This window comes from Carettochelys insculpta, chromosome 1 (assembly GCF_033958435.1).
Source record: "Carettochelys insculpta isolate YL-2023 chromosome 1, ASM3395843v1, whole genome shotgun sequence".
Taxonomy (NCBI): Eukaryota; Metazoa; Chordata; order Testudines; family Carettochelyidae; genus Carettochelys; species Carettochelys insculpta.
The window spans coordinates 217,734,339-217,756,338 of NC_134137.1; the positions used below are offsets into that span (position 1 = coordinate 217,734,339).

Sequence of the window (22,000 nt, forward strand, 5' to 3'; positions counted from 1 at the left end):
GTTCTAAGCCAGCGCTCAGCGGCGCCCGCTTCTAACATGGCGAGATCCCGACTTCAGCCCTTTACGCTTTTGTCCGATTCCAAGATGGCGACTCCTCCCCCCCCCCCCCCCCCCCCCATAACGTTGCGTTTTCGCAGATTCCCCCCATCCACCTCCCCAAGCCCCTCCCCTGCGCTCGGACTTCTGACCTCACTTCCGCTTGTGCAGCAGCCATTTTGTCTTTCCGTTGCTGCTGCCCGAGCTTCTCCCTCCCTCCTGCCGCCGCTGGCCGGGAAACTCCAGTTCCCCCCCCGGGCCCGGCTCCCTCCGGACCCGCTGCCCGGGGGGCAGCTGCTTTCAGCCTCCTTCTTCCAGGGCACGGCTGGCCAGGCTCCCTCGTACCCGCGGCTCGGCGCCTCTCCTCCCACCCCCCCCAAGTGGCGCATGCTCTACCGGGCCCCCGGCCGCGCGGACACCCCGCCAGCCCCCCGCTGCCTTAGGAGGGGTTGGGCCCCCCTCTGAGTCAGCGGCCAAGGGACCCCCCTGCTCTTAAGGAGACATCCAGGGCCTCCTCCAGGCTGAGTGTCTGAGACGCCCCGCAGCTCCCTAGGAGCTGGGTACGGAGCGGCCCCTATCCCGAGGGAGCGGCCGAGGCCCTCCCCTTCCCCCGCCGAGGACGCGGGGCTGGCTCAGCGGGGGTCCCACCGACCCCGGCACCAACAGCAGCGGGGCCCGCCCCGCCCGGCGGCGCCATGTCCAGCGAGGAGAGCTACCTGGCCATCCTGCGCTACCTGACGAACGAGCGGGAGCCCTACGCGCCCGGTACCGAGGGCAACGCCAAGCGCAAGATCCGCAAGGCGGCCGCCTGCTACGTGGTGCGCGATGGGACCCTCTACTACCAGCGGCGGCAACGGGACCAGCAGCGCTTCGCCGAGCTCGAGGTGGTGCTGCAGGCCGAGCGCCGCGCCCGTCTCATCCGCGCCGCCCACCTCGGCCCGGACGGCGCCCACCGCACCCGTCTGCAGACCTGGCAGGGCCTCTCGCAGCGCTACTGGTGGAGAGGTGAGGCGGGGACCCCGGCCGGGAGAGCGGCGTGGCTCAGCCCCACGCCGAGGAGAGGTCGAGTGGGATCGCGCTGGGAGACATCAGGGCGGGGCCGGGCCGGCAACAGCGCGCCGAGCGCGCTCGGCGACAGTGGGGAGGGGCGGTGAGCCCCGACGGGCTGTCCTCAGCGGCTCTGGTGACCGCCGCACGTGGAGCCCCAGTGGGGGAGGTGGGGTGCGACAGGCAGCTACCTCCGGGAACCAATGTAGGTGGGCGGGGCTCCTCTCGGGAGCTCGCCCGACCTTGCCGGCTGTGCGGACCCCAAGGCTTTTCCGTGCCCAAGTGCTTCAGCGTTCTGGTGACCTGGAGCATCTGTCAGTCGTGGGGCTCAGGGACGGGCTGCACCTTTCTGTTTCTGGGTGCTTGTCAAACAATCAGTAGGGCTGCTGGGTTAGTCCGGAAGGAAGACAAGGCCGTTGCTGAGAAGCGAAACGCATTCTTTGCATTAGAGTTCTCATTCTTAGCCAGTCTTTTCAAGTAATTGCTGTAATGTAACACCATTTTTTCAAAATGGTCTAGGGGTGATCTTGGCAGTCACTAGCCAGTAAGTTTAAGGTTGGAACTATAACAAGGAATAGATTTATCAGAAACGTAGATAACATGATACGTTATGAAGAGTCAAGATTTTGTAAAGGGTGATCATGGGAGGGTGGTCAGCAAATGCAAACAAGGGGAAATCCATTGGTTATAGCATACCTGGACTTTCAGAAGGCTTTTAACAAATGCCCTCACCAAAATCTCTTAAGCAAGCCACACCCTGACTGGTAAGAGGGAAGGAGACAAAGGACAGGCATAAATGATTGGTGCTCACAGTGGAGAGAAGTAATGAGCAGGATCCTCCAAGGAGTTTCACTGGGGTTGGTGATGTTCAACTTATTCATAAATGATCTGGAAAAAAGGGGTCAGTTGTAAGAGTGGCGGAGTTTGCAGACTACAGAATTATTCAAAATAATTAAGTTCAAAGTTGGCTGAGCTCATAAACTAGGTAACTAGATAATAAAATGGTAGAGGAAATTCAGTATGGATAAATGCAAAGGGTAATGCACATTAGAAAGCATAATCCCAATTTAACATACAAAAAGGCGTATGCCACTCAGGAACCAGATCTTGGAGTCATTGTGGTAGTACTCTGAAAACATCTGTTCAGTGTTCAGTAGCAGTCACAAAAGCAACACAGGATTACAAATTATGAAGCAAGGTATAAGACGGAAAATATCATACTGCTTTTAAATGATGTCATGATATGCCCATACTTTGAGTAATGTGTACAGTTCTGGTTGCCCCATCTCAAGAAAGATTTGATGGAACTGGGAAATATACAGAGAAGTGCTACAAAAATGATGAGTGGTGTGGAATAGCTTCAGTAGGAATATTTTAAAAATTAGGAATTATTCATTTTAAAAAGAGAAGACTAAGAGCCTATGAGAGAGAGAGAGAGAGAGAGAGTGTGTGTGTGTGTGTGTAGAGTAACAAATGGTAAGGAGAAAGTGAATGAGGATGTATTACTTTTCCATTTACATAAGAGCCAGCATCACCCAATGAAATTAATAGGCAGCACATTTAAAATACACCTAATGAAATACTTCTCAAAACACTCAAACTGTGGAACTTGTTGCTAGGAGGTGTTGTGAAGGTCAAAAATATAACTGAGTTAAATAACAACATTAAAAAATAATTTATGTATAAATATAATGAGGCATGAAGGTACAATACTTTAGGAAGGTTAAAGTTAGACCTGCAAGGTGTTTTGAGGTCTTGGCAATGCACAGCCATGATCGATTTGAGCATACCTATTGAGCTATTGTTCTGTGGCAGTCAGAAGTCTCGTAGTATAACTCAGAGGAGCAACTTGCTGCCGCTATCAACCATAAGACATAGTAATCAACTGTGAATTCAAGTCCTGCCTTTAGCAGATTTCTGACAGAACTTGCTCCATGTAGTCCTCCTCTGTATTTTGCAGGATATTGTGATGTTCTTCTAAAATTTTGCCTGAAGCAAAGGTGCTGTTATCAAGTAAATTCTCCCAAGCAAAACTTATGAATTTTGTGAACCTTTCTGTAAAGTAAAACACATACTCCACTGCTGATTCTCTTTAGGAGCGGTTCACTGCAATCTCTGATGAAGGATATTCATAATGTTGATTCCCTGGTTAAGAAGGACTTTACTGAAAAACCCACTTTGTTGGAAATGATTAACAGCATATTAACCTGTCTGCAGCAATGGAGAACAGAGCCATAATATTTGGTTAGAGTAGCATGGGCTATCTCTATACTAGACAAGGAAAGTCAATCTCAGATATGCAATTTTAGTTATGCCAGTGTTTCCCAAACGGCATTCCATGGAACCCCGGGGTTCTGCAAAGGGAAAATAAGGTATCCACGAGGATATTCCATTACAACAGCTGACTCCTCGGCAGCTCCACGCCCTGTCACACTGAAACAGTAGAACTAAATTTAATTAGTTTAACAGATAGGAGGGATCTGGCTGTTAAACCAACTGAATTCAGTGCCATTATTTCAGAGGTGGCAGGGCAGGAAGCCTCAGGGAGCCCCTCATTTGCCCCGGTACCTGAGTGGCCACAGCCCTCCATGGGGCATGGCTTAATTCGCCCCTGCCAGCAGAACACCTCCATGCCAGCCTTCCTTCTGCTGGGTGTACGCAGCTGGCTGGCATAGGCTCCGCAGCCAGTGCCACGGATGGGTTAGTCCTGGGAACAGGTTAGGGGCTGAGACCAGTTTGGAGCTGAGAGGGGTTAAGCCTGGGGGTGAGGGTCAGATCTGGGGGCAGAGGGCTGAGGTTGGATAAAGCCTGGAAATAGAGGGCAGGTTTGGGGGCTGAGGAGGGTAGAGCCTGGGAATGGAGTTCTGTAAAATTATTTGGAGTTTGAAAGGGTTCCATGGCCAAACAAAATTGGGAAACACTGAGCTACGCCAACTGCATAGCTCAAATCAATGTGTCTGCTTTTGGCTAACTTGTCTGTACAGGGAAGTTTGACAGGAGAGTTTCCCTCTTCAACCTCCTTTACTCCTCACTGTCGCAAGGAGTGCATGGGTTGACTGCCAACCCCTGTGAGTTCGATTTTTGTGCGCCCAGAGTAGATGCGTGAAATTGAATCCCAGAAGATCGACTGCGTAGATCGATCTTCTTCCATGGTTGCGTAAATAAGCACAGAGTCAGCCAGTACTAATTAAAATATCTTGTAGGTTACCAAGGTGTCTTTGTTTGTTTTTAAATAGCTGGGTTTTTTCTGGCTTTAGAAACTGTGGGCTGAGCTAGCCTGGTGGTGTGGCAACAGAGTAGAGCACTGGTGAAGAGAATGATTTGGGAATGATCTTTGTGATTGATTCATCTTCCTGGTTTAATAGAATGTGACTGTGAAGAGGGGATTCAGTATAGTGATGAGGTATGTTTTTAAGATATGCATGTATTTAGTAACTATTAATACAGGCAGTTATACATCTTAGTCTCCTGATAACACCTGGTTAATGGTAGTCCTATATTCTTAGGAAAGACTGAGGTAAATGGGAGCCAGAAAATGAACACGTAGAAAAATAAGTTGCCTTATTTCTCCCAATAAATACACAATAGTATGGATTTAATACATCAGTAAAATGACAGCCCCTTGTTGTGTGTAATGTAAAACAGATGACTAACATAAACTAATGAAGTTTTAATTAATGCTTTTCTTCAGGTATTCTTAAGCAAGTTAAAGATTACATTAAAGAGTGTAGTAAGTGCCAGGAAAAGCTAGATCGTTCTAGATCCCTGTCAGATCCTTCTGAAATGCTGGAAGAGCTAGGACTGGATACAAGATCTCATGAAGACAGTAACGAAACAGACGATGAATTAAGTAACGCTACATCGGTCCCAGCTGCATCACCAAAACCTGTGAAAAAGAAGCCAATAGCAAAACATGAGCTTGTATTTGTAAGTAGCCATCTTGTATATTTGTAAAATTATATGTTAATTTCACAATCATAGACAAATGATCATTTATCATAGCTCTTGCTGTTGCAGTATGCGCCAATACAAAATTACACTGAATGTTCAAGTGAAATAGAGCAGTGTTTCTCAACCAGGGGTATGTGTATCTTTGAGGGGTGCACTGAGGTCTTCTGGGGGTACATCAATTCATGTAGATATTTGCTTAATTAAATTCAGTACAGTCTAAAAGTTCATCAGGCACTGACTTGTTTCTACTATTTTGTAGGCCGTATGCTGAAATGGAAGTACAATATTTCTGTTGCAGTTCATTTATTTAATAAGAGGTTAGAAAGTCAGCAAGTTGTCAGTGGTAGCCTTCTGTGATATTTTTGCATTCTTTTGTAAGTCATTTTTAAGTGAGGTGTAACTTGATGGTACACAAAACAAATCTGACTCCTGAAAAGGCTACGGTAATCTGGAATGGTTGAGTGGTACTGGTTTCAAGACCTCAGATTGCCCTAGGGCCATGTTTTTCAATCAGTGGTCAGGTATGCAAGAGAAGTCTGTGGATACTTAATTTTTTTTTTTTTTTAAACAGGTACTTTATAAAAAAGGTTGAGAATCACTGGAATAGTGTATTGCAGTGCTTAGAAATTGGATCAAATGAGCCACCAAATAGTTGATTTCTGTTATCCTGCTCTCCATTTTTGTTTCTCAAACGATTGTGTATGTAGGAATTTTTAAAAAAGTTCCACAAGTTCTTGATTTTTATATATTTTTCTATTGTGTTTGTCTGTTTTCACATTGTAACAATATAATTTTAAAAAATATCTTAAAGGAGAGCATTAGAAATTGAAACAACTGAAAGAAACATTGCTTTTAATGTTGATGAGCTTCTTTTCTCCAGAAAAGAAGAAATGTTTAGTGTTCCATAGGAATGCTGAAAAAGATAAATGTAAAGCAGTTCTTTATAATGGGTCTGTTTTATGGCAGGTTGATAGTAAAGGCCTTGTGAAGCAGTCTTCTTCAAAACATTCTCTGTCAGTTTTAAATCAATTGAACCAGCAGAGGCTTTCCAATCAATTCTGTGATGTTACTCTGTTGATTGAAGGAGAAGAGTACAAAGCACATAAATCTGTCTTGGCAGCAAATAGTGAGTACTTCCGGGAGCTTTTCATTGAAAAGGGAGCTGTCTCCAGTCATGAAGCCGTAGTGGATCTTTCAGGTAAATGGGCTCTAATTTCAGAAAGTTTTAAGCCGAAAATGTTAAATAAGGTTTTGTGCATATGGTGTTATGGCATCTGAAGATGCAAGAAGATTGAACATTTTGAGCTCACTTCTTGATTTAGAAATATGGGTTTTTGGATTTTTATGCTAGAAGAAACCGTTGTGATCATATAGTATGGCCTTGTGCATCAGACCATGGACTACCACCCGGTAATGCTTGTGTAGCCTTTGAATAACTATTTTTTTATTCAACTTAGTTCATGCTCTGTATTCGTTCACTGGTTTTGAAAGCAAGTAAATGTTCTATATATTTGCTCAGGCAGAAGAACTCTTGAAGAATATAATGATCAGTTCTATATATATAGACCAGATCAAGTGACCAGGTTCTACAGTTACAAGCAGCAGCAAACCAACCAGAGCATCCAAGTCTCTTGAATCCAGGAGAATATAAATGAAATTTCAAAAACTGTGTTGTCATGACAGATTATTATATGTAGTACATGGGTGAATGCTTGCTATGTTGGTCTGCTAGTACTGGCCTTTTTTCTTCTTTACTCTCCAGTTCCTGTCTTTGTGTAGTTCATATGGATAAATAAATTGACTTTAAGCATAATAGTCCAGAAGCTGCCCAAAGGCAAGTTTCAGTGGTTTTCATAGTTGTGGGTGGAAAAAATATGCATTTAAGTTATTCAGTATGAAATTCTTGAACTATTGTCAGATTTTCTCTCTTCTGTCCTCTTCTTCCCACCCTCCAACATACACATTTTTATCTCACTTGTACACTTTTTCCTTAATGCAAGAGATGCAAGAAGACACCACTTAATTTAGACCCAGGATTTATGTGTTGGAAAGGATTAGCAGAACCATGCTTTATTTAGAAGCAGTTTATTTAAAAAACAAAAAAACTTAGTTGAGAAACTCCATGGTGGTCCTAGTGTATTTGAATCTGCAGGCTTCTATGCTGGGAGAACGCTTCCGCTCGTAAATGCGATACTAACTGCAATGGAATGTAGCTGCTGTAACACTGAGGCACAGAGGCCCATCCAAGTTAAAATATGTCTCTTAAGGACTAGATTGAAACAATTTGATGATCTTTTTGCTATCTGTAATCTCACATTTCTTGTATTATTCCATACAGGATTTTGCAAGACAAGTTTCCTCCCTTTACTGGAATTTGCTTATACCTCAGTGCTAACTTTTGACTTCTGTAGCATGGCAGAAGTTGCCATGCTAGCCAGGCATCTCTTCATGTCAGAGGTCTTGGAAATCTGTGAAAATGTACACAAACAGATGGAAGACAAACAAATCACAGTCTACCAAAAGGGAGATATTCACACTGTAGAATCTACGCAGAGTTTGCCGGAGCAGAATTCAGTTGAGAGACAGCCTGTGGAGAACGTTGAACAGCCGTTACCTACGGAAGTGGTAAATAGTGAAGTAGTGGCACCTGTGAATGGAGCGTCTCTCGATACTGGACAAGGGGATGCATTAGCTTCACAATCTGACTCTCAGACTTCAGAGCCTACAGGAGATATAGCTGATAATCTTTCAGAGCCCACAGTACAGTCTGTTTATACTGGAACAAGTGAGAGTGAAATAAAAATAGCAATTGCAGAGAGCATTGCTAATAGCACCGTTTTGGTCATGCAGTCTGAGCCTCCAGTGACAGATGATATGGAAACCCATTCTCCAACAGAAGTTGAGGCTGCTCAAAATGAGAGTAGCGCAGCAAATGTAGAAGTCACTTCAGAAGAGTCTTTAGAATCACTTAAGCAAAAACGTGGCAGGCTATGTAAGTCAGAGGGAACTCTACTGTCAGAACCCGAAAGCCTCATCGGCAATCAAGATGATACTTATAAAAGCAAACTTCGTCAGCGCTCTGTTAGCGAGGGTGGATATATCAGGTTGCACAGGGGAATAGAGAAGAAGCTGCAGAACAGGAAGACAAACCCGAAATCAGCAATACAGCAGGTAAGAGAAATATTTTACTTAGTACCAAAATCTAGTTTTCAGTGGAAGTAAAGCTTTGTTTTTAAAATAATGAAAACAAAATCACTTCCATTTCTCTTCTAAGCAGCACCTTAGACAGATAAATATAATTGCTAATACAGGTGAATAGGTATTTGCATGGACAATGGGTAAAACTAGAGCTGTGGGAGGCAAACCCTCAGCCTTGCTCCTTCAATCCAGGGCTCCTGTGGAAGCCAAGCCTTACCCTCTTCCCCTTCCCCCTCTGCTCACCGGTACAAGTGGAGGAGGAAATGTGGAAGGCACACAGCCCAGCCTGCCCCAGAAGCATGGATGGTACATGGTCCCAGCCTTTTCTTGAGCATGGGGTGGGGATGGGGAGGACAGCCGTCCCTAGCCCTGGAGAGCAGATGGTGTGGGGGCAACCCCTTTGGTCCTGGCACGTGAGTGGCCCCCAGCACCAGCCTGCTGACCCCAGGAGGGGAAGCACTATGGCCCCAACCCCAGATGGGGGGAGCTGCACTGAATGGGAGGCAGGATCAGGTGTCTTATACCTGCTGCCCATGGATATTTGTGTGAAAACAACCAATATCCAAATTTCTTCCAGGCTGGTGATCTTAGATTTACTAGTGCTCCAACACATAGATGTATCTATCTATGTTCAAAAGATTTAGCTCAATTTGAGCAATTTTTGCGCCTTTCTATGCTGTACTTGAAGGTGTGTGCACTCCTTTAAAGGTATTATAATTGAGATATTTTTAGGTGGGGTGGGTGTGGATGGGCAAACCCTGCTATTAAAATACATCTGACAGTTTTACCAGGAAGTCTCCACATTTTGATGTCTTGAAAATAAATTAGAAGGCAAAAAGTCTTGAGACTTAGTCCCCTCACTGTATAGTTTCTTAAACATGGCCCTAAATCAGAACATTGCCAAACCACCATTAAACTTGCATATTGGGACAGTCATACTTGGATTACATAAGAAAGTGTGTGAAGAACATATAAGGTCGCAAAGTTGAGCACTCGTATTAGGAAGTAACAGTTATTTGGGTATTTGGGCAGCCTTAATTAAGGCCCTTTTTATGTATTATGAAATACTTATCCCTAGTCATATAAGCACAATTGGTTCCCAACTGTCTGCTCGTAGGCAAAAACTCATAAGAGGGACACTAAGTTCCCATTAAAATACATGTAAAAGTCTCTGATTGGTTCCAAGCGCTTGTAATTCAGCGAAGGAGTGGCAGCATGGGGTGCTGCTTTTGAAAGGTAAGTGAACTTTGGGTTGGGAGGGGTTGAAGAGGGTAAAAGGTTGGGGGCAGTTTGGGGCCATGAATGGGACAGAGGGTTAAAATCTGGTGGCAGGTTGGGTCTGTGGGGCAGGCATGGGGGTGTTAAGGCTGCGTCAGACTGGGTCCATGGAGAAGCGGAGTGTTAAGGCTGCAGTGGGTTGCGTCCATGGGGTGGAGTAGGGGGGGTTCCAGGCTGCTGCAGGTTGGGTCTGTGCAGCAGGTGTGGGGGAAGCGGGGGTTAAGGCTGTGGCAGGTTGTGTCTGTGAGGCTGGCAGAGTTTCAGGCTGCAGGGGGTTGGGGCCATGGGGCAAGCGGGGGGGTTAAGACTGCAAAAGGTTGGGTCTGCAGGGCCGGCAGAGTTTCAGGCTGTGGCAGGTTGGGTCTGTGGGGCCAGCGGTGGGGGGCAGGCGGTTAGCCTGCCGCGGTTTGGGTCTGCGGGGTGGGAGGTAAGGCTAATATAAGCAGGGGGGAAGTCACTCGACTAGTGACCAAAAGTAGGCGTATGTGTCCCTTGTTTTAGTGAGTTGAGTACTCTTAAGTAAAGTACTCGTTTAACAAAGGGTGAGTTACAGTTACATCACGACACATTTTTCTTCACATCACCCACTGCCTTTCTTTAAGTGCACAGGATGGATGATTTTCACTGAATTCAATATTCCCTTTAATAAAATTTCCATCTCAAGATCCTGTTTACCACACACAAGCTAACTGCTTCATTGGATACAGAATTATTAATTTCCTTTGGGCTTTTCCACAGAAACCATCACTGTGGTATTTAGACTCCTCACAAACACTAATGGCATTATTCCCATCTATTTTTTGGGAACTAAGGTACAATTAAACTTGTCCCCTAATTTTGAATGCCTTGAGACACTGGGATTTTTTTTTCCAGATTTTTCCCTTTGCAAGCATGGGTCCCATTTACTTCAATTGCCACAGTGAATGCTAAGCTCTTTTGCAAATATGGTCCCATTTGCGTCAAGTTAAGCATCCAGAAAACGACACTGTAAACATGAAGCATTTGGTTTGTGTGACTTACCTAACATGCCTAGAAACTGTGGCCAAAGTAGGAGTAGAATCCAGTTACCTGGGGTGACACTGAATAGTCTTAATCATAAAACCAGCCATCCCCTCTCTTCCTTCATTCCGATGCCACATTCACTTTTCAAGCCCTCAGCTTCTACAACAAATGGGGAGTCATACATAGAACAGTTTCATTCATTACACAGCCCTGATAATGTTTTCTGAGCAGTCTGTCCTGTGCACTGATATGGTTCTTTTTGGGGGGGGGGGGGGGAAAAAAAGGGGGTTTATACACAAGGGAGTCAAATGAAGATTGGGCATGTAACTTGAATTCCAGTATTTCCAAACGTGAATGTTTTAGTTTGGAGCTTTTTAATATACAGTAAGGTCTCAGAGTACGTGAACTCAGTGTGCAACCCTGCTCTTACGCATCTGACCCTGATCCCACCCCCAGGCCTGGTTTAAACCACCTGCAAACAGCTCCGGTTCAAGCTGCCCGCACAGCTCCAGTGCAACACCCCCCCCCCGCCCCCGGCCAGCTCACAAACTAACTGCTTGGCTTTGGCATGACCCCCCTGCCAGCTCACAAGACAAGGACAACCCCACCCCCCGTTCCACCCCCAGCACACGGCTCTGTTGCGACCCCCACCTTGCTAGCTCACAAGCTGCCCACCCCTCATGGTTCCAGTGCGACTCCCTCCACAGCTCACAAGCTGTCCGCCTGCCTGTCCGCCCACCCTGTGTGGCTCCAGTGTGATTTTCCCCCCTTGTCAGCTCACAAGCTGCCTGCCTACCCTGCCCGCGCCCCTGACGGACTTACCTTTCTTCTGCTTCCCCAGGTGCAGAACGTGTTCTGACAGGGAAAAAGCCAGACCCCAACTTGCGCGTAATCCTGGTTTACGCAGGGGTGCGTGGAATGGAACCCTCGCGTACTCTGAGACCTTACTGTACTTCTTTTTGTACACGAGTGCCTAAGTGGTTAAAAAGAGCAAACTGAAAAAATAAATTCCTGAAGATGGAACCATAGTCACTTCCACTTGACTCATCAATAGGATTGAAACCTTAAGATCCACAGCCTAGTCTTCTGCCTCTTGAGGAAGTAGAACAACAGTGGTCTTGGCAGTAGGAGCCTGTTACCTTTCTTGTGCAGCAGCCATACTTCGCCGCTGGGTGTTACAGATACTTCTTGATAGCAGAGGTGTATTAAAACTCAAGATTCCTGGTTGTACAGTGGGGTATTCTGTGATGTTTTTGCCTTTGGTTTCTTCTCTATCTCCCCTATAAACCCTCACAAAACTTATCCATAATACCTTTCTACTCCTTTCCTCTGCAAGGCTCTGCCTGGATGCCTCTCTCTTCCCCTGCCCCCATCTACCACCCTTTGGCATTTGAGTCATGCTCTTTTCCTCTGTCATCTTTACGCTGCTGGGTGGTAGCATGGAGGACGTTTTGCGAGCACAGTGCTGGTGTTATAGGAGCAGTTAAACGGAGCAATTTCAGAAAAAAGTCCTTCAGAATTCTGGAGTATACTCGTGGTTGTCATGGAGATGTGTGTCTGAAGAATGTGAAATACAGATGGAATATTTGAAGAACTGTCAAAGTCGTCTACCCAGAGCAAACTGTGTTTTTCATAGTTCACAATTTGGCCAAATTTGAATGCACTTTTACAGGAACAATGAAAGATACATCTTGGAAACATTATGAATTTTAAAGGCACCCCCCACACACACAAAATACGGAAGTGGTTGTAAGAATATTTTAACAGAGGCATAACTGTATTTTTCTTTTTAACATCATTCTTAGAAACATCAAAAACAGTTAGTCTGAAACTTAGTCTATCTTGAGGCAGAAACATAGCGTGCAAAATTTTAGCCTGAAACTTTTAAATTTGCCAGTTAGAAGCACCTGACCATGAGTTTTACAAGGAAAGTGTTACGGTTACACAGCTGCAGGTGTCATTGCCAGCTCTGCCCATAATAGATATGTTCACAAGAAATCTCTAGGAAAGCTGGAAATACTCCTACCTTAAACAAAATAACCTTATTAAAACCAGTAATTTTGAAAAAAAAAACCTAAATTATTCAAAAATCAAACAATCCAAAGTTAAATTTTTAATACAGGTTGAACCTCCCTGATCTGGCACCCTTGGGATCTGACTGGTTCCAAACCAGGGAATTTCCTGGACATGCAATAGTCGGTGTCGGTCCCTCCACTCCCAACTGCTGGCTTCCCTGGGGTACCGACCCTTCTTGTCTTCAGGGGCCCCAGGGCCAGTGTTCACTCTAGTATTGTCCCTCTGTGGCCAAAATAATTTTCATGTGCACCACAGCATATGCAGATGTGCACCACCAAAATAAACACCTCCTGGCACTCTGCTAATCAGCTGGAAAGCACCTGAATCTCTCTTGTGCAGCTACCCAAATGCACAGCTTACGGAGAACACTGACCAGGGCTCCCCAGTCCTCTCCCCAGGCCAGGGCTCTGCTCCCAGCTACCAACACCTACTGCTCGATTCATCCCTGATCTTGCAGCACTCCTAGCCCCAGGTTTTCCCCCACGAGTGCTGCAGACCCAGAACACCCATTCGGCCTACATCTCTTCTGCCATGGAAGATTGTCCCACTCAGGGTCAATCTTCTGGGGTTTTGTTTCATGCATATGCGAAATGGCGCTTTCCTGGGTCACTGTCAACCCCGGAACTCCTTGTGAGCAGCAAGGATTAAGGAAGGTTTGACAGGAGAAACACTCCCGTCAACCTTATTCTGTGACAACAGCTGTAGCAGTCAACAGCAGACAAGCTGATTTAGCTATGCAATTGGCATAGCTAAAGTTGCGTATCAGCAGTTGACTGCCATGTCTAGAGTAGACATAGCCTAAGTCATTGATGAGGCTGGACCAGAGTGTTGCTGGAGTAGGGAAAGAGAAGTTACTCACCGTAGTAACGATGGTTCTTCGAGATGTGTCCCTGTGGGTGCTCCACGATAGGTGTTGGGCTCGCCCCGGCGCCGCAGATGGGATCTTTCCAGCAGTTTCTGCCGGACCACGCATGCGCCGGCGCGCGCCGCTCCCTTGCGCGCTCCTGGCCACGTGCACGAGCCGGTCCCCGCCAGTTCCTTGACCAACCGCTTCGGATGCTCCTGAAAAACACTAAACAGAGATCCAAAGCGGGGAGGATGGGCGGGTGGTGGAGCACCCACGGGGACACATCTCAAAGAACCATCGTTACTACGGTGAGTAACTTCTCTTTCTTCCTCAAGTGTCCCCGTGAGTGCTCCACGAAAGGTGACTACCCAGCAGTAACCCAAGAAAGGAGGTGGGTAATCGGTTTATGTGCAGCTTGCCCCCGAAAGGACCGCTGTCGAGGGGCGGGTATCCTCTTGGAATACCTGGTGTAGGGCATAATGCTTGGCGAAGATGTCATAGGATGACCAGGTCGCCGCTCTGCAGATGTCTTTTAGCGCGATGCCCTTGAAAAAGGCTGTTGATGCCGCCACCGCCCTGGTGGAGTGAGCCCTAGGCAGGGCCAGTAAAGGGGTTTTCCGAAGTTCGTAGCACATCTTTATGCAGGACACAATGTGCTTCGAGATTCTCTGTGAAGAGAGACCCTCTCCTTTTGACCTGGGAGCGAGAGAAACTAAGAGTCTGTCCGTTTTCCGGAAGGACTTAGTCCTGTCTATGTAGAAGGCCAACGCCCTCCTCACGTCCAGGAGATGCAGGCGTGCCTCCTTGCTGGAGCTGTGAGGCTTCGGGTAAAACGAGGGTAAAACTATAGGCTCGTTAAGGTGGAACTCTGAGGAAACTTTCGGAACAAAGGCTGGGTGCAGCCGTAAGGTTACCACCTCCTTTGAGAATACTGTGCAGGGTGGCGTTGCCATAACTGCTGCGAGCTCACTCACCCTGCGAGCTGACGTGATTGCAAGAAGGAAGGTTGTCTTTATCATAAGGAGACGGAGGGAAACTGTGGCTAAGGGTTCAAACGGTGGTCCTGTTAGCGTGCTGAGCACCAGGTCCAAGCTCCACGATGGTGGAGGCGGTTTCCAAGGGGGGTACAGGTTTACCAGCCCCTTCAGGAACCTGGTAACAATAGGATGGGCAAACACTGTGGGCCCTTCCTCTTCATGCCGAAAAGCCGATATAGCGGTGAGGTGAACCTTCAATGCGGATAGGGAGAGCCCTCCTTTCTTGAGGTCCAGTAAGTATTCTAGTATTACAGGTATAGGCACATCAAGGGGAGCTAATTGCTTGGTAGAACACCATGCAGTGAATCGAGTCCATTTCTGCTTGTAGGTCTTGCTGGTGGAGGTCCTTTGGCTACTCTCCAGGACTTCTTGTACTCCCTCCGTACATATACACTCTAGGGAGCTGAGCCATGGATTAACCATGCTTGTAGGTGCAGGCCTCGGGGGTGTGGGTGCACTATGGACCCCTGGGCCTGCGTGAGCAGGTCCGGCGCCACCAGAAGGGGAAGCGGTGGGTGGTCCGACATGCGCAGAAGCAAGGGGAACCATTGCTGTCGATCCCATGTTGGGACTACTAGGATCATGCGGGCTCTCTCCCTCCTGGCTTTCTGCAAGACCTTGTGGATGAGCACTGTGGGGGGAAACGTGTAAAGCAGAGGGCCCTTCCACGAAATCGCGAACGCGTCCCCCAAGGACCCCCACCCCAGTCCTGCCCTGGAGCAGTTCTGGGGGCACTTCTTGTTGTGTTGAGTGGCAAACAGGTCTATCTGGGGAAGCCCCCATGCGTGAAAGATCGGTCGTAGCAGATCGGAGCAGATCTGCCACTCGTGTGTGAGTGCGAAGCGCCTGCTCAGCTGGTCTGCCTTCACGTTGTGAGTGCCTGGTAAGTACGAGGCTTTCAACGTTATATTGTTGGCGATGCACCAGTTCCACAGCCGGACTGCTTCCGCACATAAGGCACAGGATCGAGCTCTTCCTTGTCGATTTATATAAAACATGGTGGAGGTATTGTCTGTATTGATCCCGACTACTTTGCCTTGTGTGTGGTCTCGAAAGTGTTTGCAGGCGTTGAACACTGCTCTGAGCTCCAGTATATTTATATGCAGTGACACTTCCGTAGGGGACCACAGTCCTTGCGTCACCTTTTCGCCAATGTGTGCTTCCCACCCTATGTGGGAGGCGTCGGTGGTGAGAAAAATAGAGATTTGTGGTTGGTGAAAGGGTACCCCTGTTAGCATGTTCTTCGGGTTTACCCACCATTGTAGGGATCTGCGCACCTCTGTCGTGGGCGACACCACCCTGTGGACGGTGTGGGATGCCGGCTTGTAGACGCTCGCCAGCCAATGTTGCAGATTGCGCATATTCAATCTGGTGTTCTGTACCACGAACGTTGCTGCTGCCATGTTGCCTAGCAGCTGCAAGCACGTTAAAACCGGCGCTGTCGGGCTGTATGTAATGACTTGCACTAGGGAGCCGATGGCGTGAAAGCGAGCGTCGGGTAGATAAACCCTTGATGTGATAGAGTTTATGCATGCCCCTATGAACTCTATGTCTTGTGTGGGGTCGATCTTTGACTGCGCATGGTTGATGACCAGGCCCAGCGAAGAAAACGTGTTTGCTGTTACGCGTATCATGCATAGTACCTCTGCCTTCGAGGCCCCTTTCAGTACGCAGTCGTCCAGATATGGGAATATAAATACCCCCTGTCTGTGCAGGTAGGCTGACACCACTGCCAGGGTCTTGGTAAAGACTCTGGGGGCCGAGGAGAGGCCGAACGGCAGAACTTTGTATTGGAAATGTTCTTTGCCGACCATAAACCGGAGAAAACGTCTGTGTGCCGGGTGGATCGTTATATGAAAATACGCATCTTGTAAGTCGAGGGCTGCAAACCAATCTCCATCGTCCAGTGCCGTGAGTATAGAGGCGACTGTGATCATCCGAAAACGTTGTTTGCGCAAGTACCAGTTGAGGCCTCAAAGATCTAAGATGGGCCTCCAGCCTCCTGTTTTCTTCTCTGTGAGGAAGTATCGTGAATAAAACCCTTTCCCCTGGAGTCGCTCTGGCACTCTTTCCACCGCCCCTATGAGCATAAGGTGGTCCACCTCATGCTTGAGTTTTGCCTCGTGGGATGCATCCCTGAGATGAGGCCTGGGCGGAGGTCTTGGCGGTGGGAGCGACTGAAAGGGGATCACATAACCCGTGGCTATGATCTCCAGTACCCATTTGTCTGTGGTGATCTTTTGCCATTGTGAGTGGAACGGTCAGAGGCGATGATGGAACATGAATTGTGGATGACATTGCGCGATGGTAGTAATAGTGCAGCCCTCGACCTGTCTGTCAAACTTGTTGCCTTTGGGCCTGCCCCGAGGATGCACGGCTCTGTTGGGAACGTCGCCTAGGACTTCTATACTGTTGTTTCTGTTGATGCCGCCCTTGGTCGTAGCCCCATTGGTACTGAGCACGCTGAGGTTGGTACAGGTATCGCCTTTGTTGAGGGTAATACTTTTTCTTTCTGTATGGAGGGGTATAAATACCCAGGGTTCTGAGTGTAGCTCTTGAGTCTTTACTGGAATGAAGGACTGAATCAGTTGACTCTGCAAACAACTTCTGCGTGTCGAAAGGGAGATCGACAATTTTTGCCTGCAGATCCCTTGGGATACCCAATGTCTGAAGCCAGGATTCCCTGCGCATGAGCACTGCCGTGTCCGCTACGTCCAGGGTGATCTGGACTCCTGTCCTCGAAGCTGCATGGCCCTCTTGCACGATGGCCTTCAGCACCGGCTTCTTATCTTCTGGAAGTGAATCCATGAGAGAAGTAAGCCTGGAGTAATTGTCGAAATTGTGGTTCGCTAGATGTGCTGCATAATTTGCCATTCTCAGCAGCAGGGTGGAGGAGGAGTGTACCTTTCTGCCGAATAGCTCTAGCTTCTTGGTATCTCTGTCTGTTCCCCACGCTTTGTACTGGGAAGTCTTTGATCTCTGCTGAGATGATTCTACCACCAGTGAATTTGGTTGTGGGTGACTAAACAGGAACTCCATGCCCTTTGCCGGGACAAAGTATTTCTTATCCGCTCTCTTGTTTATAGGTGGAGCGGAAGCCGGGGTCTGCCACATGGTGGTAGCAGACTCCATGATTGCTTTGTCGAGCGGGATAGCGATTTTGGACGAGGCCGGAGGCCTCAGGTTTTTGAGGAGCTTGTGGTGCTTCTCCTGCACCTCTGCTGTTTGGATGCTTTGCGTGAAAGCCACCCTTTTAAACAGCTCCTGAAACTGTTTGAGGTCGTCCGGGGGGGGGCAACATCCCCGGGGGCCGTAGCCTCGTCGGGGGAGGACAAGGAGGAACCACTAGGGTAGGCCTCCCTCAAACTCTTAGGGTCCTGCTGTCGGTGGTACACCTCTCACTGGAGGCTTGCGAGGGAAAATGTCGGGGTTCCAAAACCAACTCCCCCTGAGACAACTGTGTTTCCGTCCCCGTCCGTGAGTGCCCGTGGGGATACTGGACGGTCGAGGGGGACCTGCCCCTGGGTGTATGCCTGTGGTGTCTATGCCCAGCGTGATAAGGACGACCATGGCAACACAGGCACGGTTCCTGGGATGGAGACCTGGACCACTCTTGAGGTGCATACCCCCGATGTCTGGGAGAGCGAGATCGTCTGGATGACTGAGACAGTGGTGAAACTGGTTTGTGATAGTACTCCAGGGGGTGAAATCCCAGAAAGGGCGAGGGTGGCCCGAGCCAAGGTGACGCTGGTTGGAGGAACGGAGAAGGAGGCTCTGGGTAGGCTGGGGGAGACCCATGTCTCCTGGTTGGTGTTCGCAGCATAAGAGGAGGGCTTGTTGAGAGCAGCCCTGCAGCCCTTCCCAGAGAGAGGCTGCGGGTGCCGGGTTTTTGCTGCTGCCTTTCCCCTCCCCTGCGGGGCTGGCTCCGCCCCTTCCCATGCTGGGGATCTTGGCCCCGCTGTCGGCGCTGCGCTCGGCACGCTTATCTGCGGTGCCACGCGGATGGCCTCCTCTGGTGCCTGCAGGCTGCGTGCCTGTTGACCCTGCACCGTTGGCGCCGCGGGGGTCTGTGCTGCCGGTTCCAGTGCTTGCCTGGCCACCGCTCTGAAGGCTGTGCGTGCCAGCTGCTTAGTAATCGGAGGCTCAGCCTCTGCCACGTGCGCTGCCACGCTGCCGCTTGTTTGTGACTGCGGCTGGGGGCTGTGTGCTACGCCCGTCCCACTCGCTGTGGCCGCCGGCAGGGATCGGGCTGGAGAGAGCTTCCTCCGTTTCTGCGCTGAGGGGGTGAGGGACGCCGCCTTCCTTTTATGGAGCCCTGTGGGTCCCTCCGATTGAGGCCTCTCCGGCACGTCTGGCTGGAGGGCCTTATCAAACAGCAGCATTTTCAGCCGCATTTCTCTATCCTTTCTGGCTCTGGCTGTGAGCTTTGCACAAAAGGAGCATTTCTGGGTAACGTGTGATTCCCCCAGGCACCTAATGCATTGACTATGCCCATCAGAGGCTGGCATAGCTTCGCGGCACGACTCACACTTTTTGAATCCTGCAGAGGACATCGCGGTGAGTCTTTGAGCTGTTAATAGGGTACTTAGCACCTTCTCTGTGCCTGTTCCCCTCTCACGGACCCCAGCCTGCCGCGGCAGGAGGCCTACTGGCCTTCACATCCCCGTGTTGCCTCCATTCCTCCTTCTCTTTTACTAAGAACTTTCTACATATATATATATATATATATATATTTTTTTTTTTTTGCAATAAAGAAACAAACAAACAATCTAACTAAGAACTCTGAAACTCTAACAACTCTAAATACGCTGACTCTGGCCGCAGCCTGAGCGGATTCCGTCTGCAGCCAATGACAGTTAAGAAGGAACTGGCGGGGACCGGATCGCGCACGTGGCCGGGAGCGCACAAGGGAGCGGCGCGCGCCGGCTCATGTGCGGTCCGGCAGAAACTGCTGGAAAGATCCGATCTGCGGCTCCGGGGTGAGCCCGACACCTATCGTGGAGCACCCACGGGGACACGCGAGGAAGAAATCTAGGTTAGGGAGGTTCAACATGTAGGACTGTCAAGTGACCACAGAATTAATAGTTATTAATCACATGATTAAAAATAAAGAATTCATATTATTAAGCAATTTTTTTGTTTTCTGCGTTTTCAAATATATTGTATATAGCTATAGATCTAAGTACTTTTACTGCAGCTATGCTATGCGTGAAGTTGAAGTTGTGTAACTTAGATTAATGGCCCACTGTGGTGTAGAGTAGGCCTATGACTTGACATTTTACTACTGCTGGGTGAGGGGTGAGTAAGAATAATTTCAGGGGATGTTTTGTACATATTACTATCTCTCAACCTGAGAACTTTTCTGTAAGAGTTTTTGGTAAAAATAAACTGATTTGCTTGGCTTTTTTTTTTTTTTTTTAAGAAAAGCAAGCAAAAACCCTGAGAAAGGGAACTTTTTTGAATTAAAAACATAACTTAGGCAACTCAGTTTGTAACAGAGGAGACAGTGGTCATTCGAAGTGGAGGAAGTTGTGTTCTATTACTTAGCTTTCTTAAAACAAAGGATCTGTGTTTTGTAATAATCACTGTTTCAAAGCACAGCTGCATGCATTAACAACTTAGATACTGATCCTACTCTCTGGATGCTACTAAGATGGCACGCAGTTTATGGTAAAACATTGTTTTTAACATATGATCTGCAGTACTGTTGTTTGTGCAGTTTCCTTTTTAAGCGGTTACGAAAAACTTAGTGAAATTTGTTAACACTACAGTACTTACAGTCTAATATTTAGATGTAGTAATATGAAAAATAAAATAGTTATGAAGTTGATGCTTAAAAGCAAGCATAACAGAGCATAGTACATTTTATTCCAAACTATCATTCAAAGGTTTATTTTCCAATTAGGTTGCCATGAAATTAGTGCAAAGAGGAAAGAAGATGAAGCAGCCCAAAAGAGATACCACAGAAAACAATGAAGTGGAAGCTCAGATCAAATGCGCTGAATGTGGGATGGTTTTTCAGAGGCGTTATTCACTTATAATGCACACACTGAAACATGAAAGAGCTAAAGAGTACAAATGCCCGGTAAGTTAGTGGAGTTTTTTGTTTTGTTTCTTTAAAAAAGTTCTTCTGAATTTCTCTTAAAGTTGCTGTTAGCACATATATGTATTTTTGTCTTATGGATTTAGAAAAGTTTGAAAGCTATTGGAAACTGATCCAGTATAAAACTGCTTTTGCCAGTAATTGCCTCTGGTACTGTTTTAATATTTACAACTAATAAATCAAGACTTATCTGGAAGTAAATTGAGAGGTAGTGCATATTTATCATTTTCATAACTGGATATGTTGACTAGCTAATCATATTACTGTGATATGTTTGTTTACAAATGTGAAGCTTTTATGCAAGAGTTTCTTTAAAACACAATAATTCAACAGTTTTGAAATAAAGTAAGAAAATAATGCACAGCGGAACTAACTGTATTTTCTTCCCTAGCTATGTAAAAAAGAGTTCCAGTATGGTGCCTCTCTACGTGCCCACCTTGTTCGACATACCCGAAAAAACGAAGTGAGCGCTGCAACTGCCAGTATAGAAGAGACAGGAGCATCAGCAGTGAAAGGCAGAACTAAACGGGAGTTTATATGTGATATATGTGGAAGAACTCTACCCAAGCTGTATGCTCTGAGAATACATATGCTCAAACACACAGGAGTAAAGCCGCATGCTTGCAAGGTGAAGAAAATACATCCTTTCCTGATGTTTTAGAAATTTTTAATGACTTCTTGATACACTAGTAAAGACCCTGCACTTAACAAGTTAGGTTAACTTACTCACTTCACCGTGCTTGTGTGCACTTAAATATAAATTGAGATTGAAGGGGGATTAGAGGGTCCATAATTTCCTAAATTGTTACATGGAGCACTGGAGTTAATTCCCCACCTCCCAAGAAGTTACCTTGGGATCTTTCATTACAAATGGTCAGAATCTCTGTTTTTATGTTGTATCCAAAGATCCTATCTTCAGCGCACAATACACTGCAACCTTAGGCTGGAAGTTGGCTCTGTGTTGACTTAAATGGAGGAGTGCCCACCCAGTGATTAGCACTAACCTAGAGTTTTGATATGTTGTCTGTTTTGGTATTCTAACCCAGCCTGACTGCTTAGAGGGAACAGCATACCATGGTTACAAACATGTTATATGGTATGATGGTGGTTTGAATGACAGTGTTCTGTACTTATATGGAAAAATGGCTTTTGTCCAATTATGCCTATTGCTACCTCTGCAACAAGAAATAAGGCCAAGTAACCACAATTAAGGACAGCTAAAGCTTTCAGTTAAGGACAGAAAAAACTTTGCAGTTTGTACATGGGATCCAGCTGAAAAGAAGCCATAAGCATGCTTAACTAGGTTTCCCAAATAGTGTACTTTTTAACATTATATTTGAAGAAAAGTTAATTTGAGCTCTGAAAAAATCTATCATAAATTGCAATAATGTCTTGTAAATTTTTATTTCATTTGAACTTAAATAC

The 22,000-nt window shown here is 47.1% G+C and overlaps 1 protein-coding gene across 2 annotated transcripts in view; it reads left to right on the forward strand.

Annotated features, from left to right (window-relative positions):
* Window positions 1-243: 243 nt before the first annotated feature.
* Window positions 244-22,000, forward strand: part of ZBTB11 (zinc finger and BTB domain containing 11) — a 49,957-nt gene continuing 28,200 nt past the window's right edge. Inside the window, exons 1-6 of one of the 2 annotated variants that reach the window (XM_074999108.1) lie at window positions 244-1,041; window positions 4,775-5,010; window positions 6,001-6,232; window positions 7,373-8,205; window positions 20,378-20,557; window positions 20,967-21,203. In XM_074999108.1, the coding sequence (XP_074855209.1) occupies window positions 732-1,041; window positions 4,775-5,010; window positions 6,001-6,232; window positions 7,373-8,205; window positions 20,378-20,557; window positions 20,967-21,203 (2,028 nt within the window). In that variant the 5' untranslated portion in view covers window positions 244-731. Of the gene's footprint in view, window positions 1,042-4,350; window positions 4,487-4,774; window positions 5,011-6,000; window positions 6,233-7,372; window positions 8,206-20,377; window positions 20,558-20,966; window positions 21,204-22,000 lie in introns of those variants that run through there. The other variant, XM_074999117.1, reaches the window with a different exon arrangement.